At 37.0% G+C, this 3,627-nt stretch overlaps 1 protein-coding gene across 1 annotated transcript in view; it reads right to left on the minus strand.

Annotated features, from left to right (window-relative positions):
• LOC107711774 (GMP synthase [glutamine-hydrolyzing]-like) overlaps nt 1-3,627 on the minus strand; it is a 28,459-nt gene that overhangs the window by 6,596 nt on the left and 18,236 nt on the right. The window contains exon 11 of the mRNA XM_016516821.1: nt 1,374-1,504. Within this exon, the coding sequence (XP_016372307.1) occupies nt 1,374-1,504 (131 nt within the window). The remainder of the gene's footprint in view (nt 1-1,373; nt 1,505-3,627) is intronic.

Genomic DNA, 3,627 nt, shown 5'->3' on the forward strand with positions numbered 1-3,627 from the left:
ACATCTGGGGAAGAGTTCAGAAAAAAATTCTGCTCTATTGGAGGTTCACAGAATCATGTAGTTTGAAACGTTTGAAACGACTAGAACTCTTCCTAGAGCTGGCCTCCTGTGCAATTGATGGAGAAGGGCTTTGGTTAGTGTGGTGACCAAGAACCTGATGGTCACTCTAGTTGAGCTCCATGATCATATGTGGAGATAGGAGAAACCTAGAGAAGGACAAACATCACTGCAACACTCCACCGATCTGGGCTTTATTGCGGTGTGGCCAGATTAAATCCTCTCCTCAGTGAACACATGAAAGCAAAGCGCACTTGGAGTTTCCAAAAAAAAGCACCTATAGGACCCTCAGACTGTGAGAAACAATATTATGTGCCTGGCCTGATGAACCTCAATTCTAAGCATCATGTTTGAAGGAAACCAGCTCTTCTCATCACATGCAGAGTACCATCCCAAAAGTAAAGTGTGCTGGTAGCAGCCTCATGCTGTGGGGCTGTTTTTCAATGGCAGGGACTGAGGGACTCATCAGAGTAGAAGAAAAGCTCAATGCACCACAATATTGAGATAGCCTTAATGAAAACCCAGTCCAGAGCATTCAGAACTTCAGACTGGGCAGAAAGTTTACCTTCCAACAGGACAATGAACCTAAGCACACAGCAAGAGTGGCTTATAGACAACTCTTTGAATGTAGCCCAGCCACAGTCTGAGCTTGAACCCAATAAAATATTTCTGGAGAAACCTGTAAATGTGCATCTGCCCCCATCCAACCTGACAGAGCTTGAGAGGTGAACAGGTGAGGTATAGAATGGCAGATAATTGCCAAATGCTGATGAGAAAAGCTTGTTGCATCAAACAAAAAAGACTTGAGGCTATAAAGGTGCTTCAGCTAAATATTTAGTTAAGGGTATGGATACTTATGCATTGTACTTATTTAAGTTTTTTTATATTTAATAAATTCACGAAGTTGTGACAATTCTGTTTTTGCTTTGTCAATATGGTGTATGGAGTGTAGACTGATGTGGGGAAAAAAAAAAGTAATTTAAAGCAGTTTAACATAAGGCAGCAACATTAAAAAAAACATGGAAAAAAATGAAGGGGTATGAATACTTTCGCAAGGCACTGTATCTATACTCTAGGTTCTGTTAGACATTTGAACAGTCAAAACTGTATAAACAACAGAAATCAAACTTTTACAACCGTAACGGTTGCTGCCTTTGACTAATGTTGTCCAACCAAGCAGATTTTCCCCTCAGAGACATAAGTGTGGTGAAAGTGTTTACACAGCTCTCGCAGTAGCCATAGTTATGGTGGGAGTGTTTACACACATAAAGGTTATGACAATAATGAAGTAGACAGCGGAGGCAGCCAGCTCTTACCGGACTCTCTTAAAATGGAGTGTGCTACAAAGTCTGCCTGTCTTAGCGTGCTGAGTACACCAGTGGTCAGGAAGGTGGGCGTGATGTCAGTGGGCGGCTCCTTTACGTGTGACCCGAAAATGTAAACAACTCTGAAAAGGAAGAGATCAACAAGGAATGAAAAAAGGAAAAACCTTTATTTACATTAGAGACAAAATAAGACACATATTAAATGACTTTTACTTGACACTGACAACTGTTGTACACTACAGTTCAAAAGTTTGTTGTTGGTATAATTTTTAAATGTTTTCGAAAGAAGCTTAATCTCACCAAGTATCAAAACTGATAAAACTTAAGACTCTTCGGAGATATGAAGGATGCAATAATCAAAAATACAGTTAAACAGAAATATTGTGAAAGTAATATATTTTAAAATGTAATTTATTCCTGTGATGGTTAAGCTGATATTTCAGCAGCCATTAGTCCAGTCTTCAGTGCCACATGATCCTTCAAAAATCATTAGAATATGCTGATCTGATCAGTTTTTATTAATATAATGCATCCTTGCTGAATAAAATTATTCATTTCTTTCAATTCTGACTTATTTGCACTGTTAAAGAGTTGGATTCTCATGCTAAACATGACCAGAGTCTCAAAAAACGAGTTGGACGTATGACTTCAGGGTTCATATAAGTTTCAGAAAGTTTTTTTTATTTTTTTTTTTCAGTTATGGCCCTGTATGATGCATAAAGGGGGGAAATCCTTCTATGGGCACTTCTCCAGGAAGAGTGCACACACACATCAATCAGAGCAAGAGCATGTCCATCAATGTGCTTCATTCATTCATTCGTTAGCTATAGTTAATTTAAGTTTTTGTTCCTGTTTTATTTGTCGATGTCACAGCTTGCAGACGATCGCTATGCAAAAGCTTTCTTTAGTGCCGCCCATGACGCGCCTCCAAGAGCTTGACTGTTTTCAGAGAGAAGTGTAAAACGGTACCTGTCTGTTATATATCTGATAAAACTAAAGACTCTTCGGAGATATGAAGGATGCAATACTACTTTATAGGTACTCAAGATTAACATGAGATTGGCAAAAACTGTGTTATGTCCCCATTAACAAAAAAATGGCTAAAAATCTTTACTTCCATGTGTTGTTCCAACCCTGTATTTTCTGTTTTTGTTTTTTTCTTTTTCTTTCCCCATGTCAGCATCTAAAGGCTATCAAAAACGGAGTTGGAATAATACAAGAGTTACATAAACACACAATAAAAAACAAGTAAACACAAAAATACAACAGTTAAACTTGTACAAGTTTTAAAACAAATCTAAAAATGTTTCTGATAAAATCTTACTAATCAAGTCCCTGGAGTGAGCATTATTTTTTGTTTTCTGTCTTTTTTTAGCATACAATAGCAATTTCCAATAGGGTTGGGTATCGTTTTGGTTTTTTTTCGATACCGGTACCAAATCGATACTTTTAAAACGGTTCCGGTGCCTAAACTGATACTTATTAAAAAGAAAGAAAAAAAAAATCAATAATTCCCCCCAAAAATGATGGATTGGCCATTGGCACTATAAACACATGATGTCTGTTTCATTCATACTGGACGCCAGAGGGCGCCCTCACACAGAAAATCCACATATTCAGTCACAGAAGTAGAGAACTGATGACCATCCAGGAAATCCCTAATATGGACAAAGACATAGCTATTATAGCTGTAACTGATTAAACAGAACATATAAACGTTTTGAATGATAAAACAAAGACAACACTCGACTGTGACAATATATTTTATCGGTGTTATTTAAGCCATCTCTGGTATTTTCATAATAATTAAGTATATTTATAATAGGGTAACCATATTTTAGTTTTCAAAAAAAAAAAGGACAGTAGGGGGCGGGGCTTCACCTAACGGTATACGTAGCAAGGTTGTTTTTTTTTTGCTTATTTTGTTTTTATAATAAATAAAAAGAAAACAAGTAGAAAGAATAGAAAAAGAATAGGGAATGCTAGTGTTAGAGGGTCATTTTTAAATAAAAATAAAACAACTGAATAGAACAGAAAAAGAACAGATAATGCTAGTGTTAGAAGGTCATTAATACAAGGGAAGTTTAGCTTTAGGCGTTTTAATGTAAGCATGTTTAACTTAACTTAAGGGAAGGCTACCTGCTGCCATCAGAGTAAGTGTAATTACTGCATTCACGCGCTCCTCAGATGCTCTCATTTCCCGAGTTGTGCTTTTAAGTCGGAATGTGAAAACAACATGGACACT

This window comes from Sinocyclocheilus rhinocerous, unplaced genomic scaffold (assembly GCF_001515625.1).
Source record: "Sinocyclocheilus rhinocerous isolate Xijiao unplaced genomic scaffold, SAMN03320098_v1.1 scaffold778, whole genome shotgun sequence".
Lineage (NCBI taxonomy): Eukaryota > Metazoa > Chordata > Actinopteri > Cypriniformes > Cyprinidae > Sinocyclocheilus > Sinocyclocheilus rhinocerous.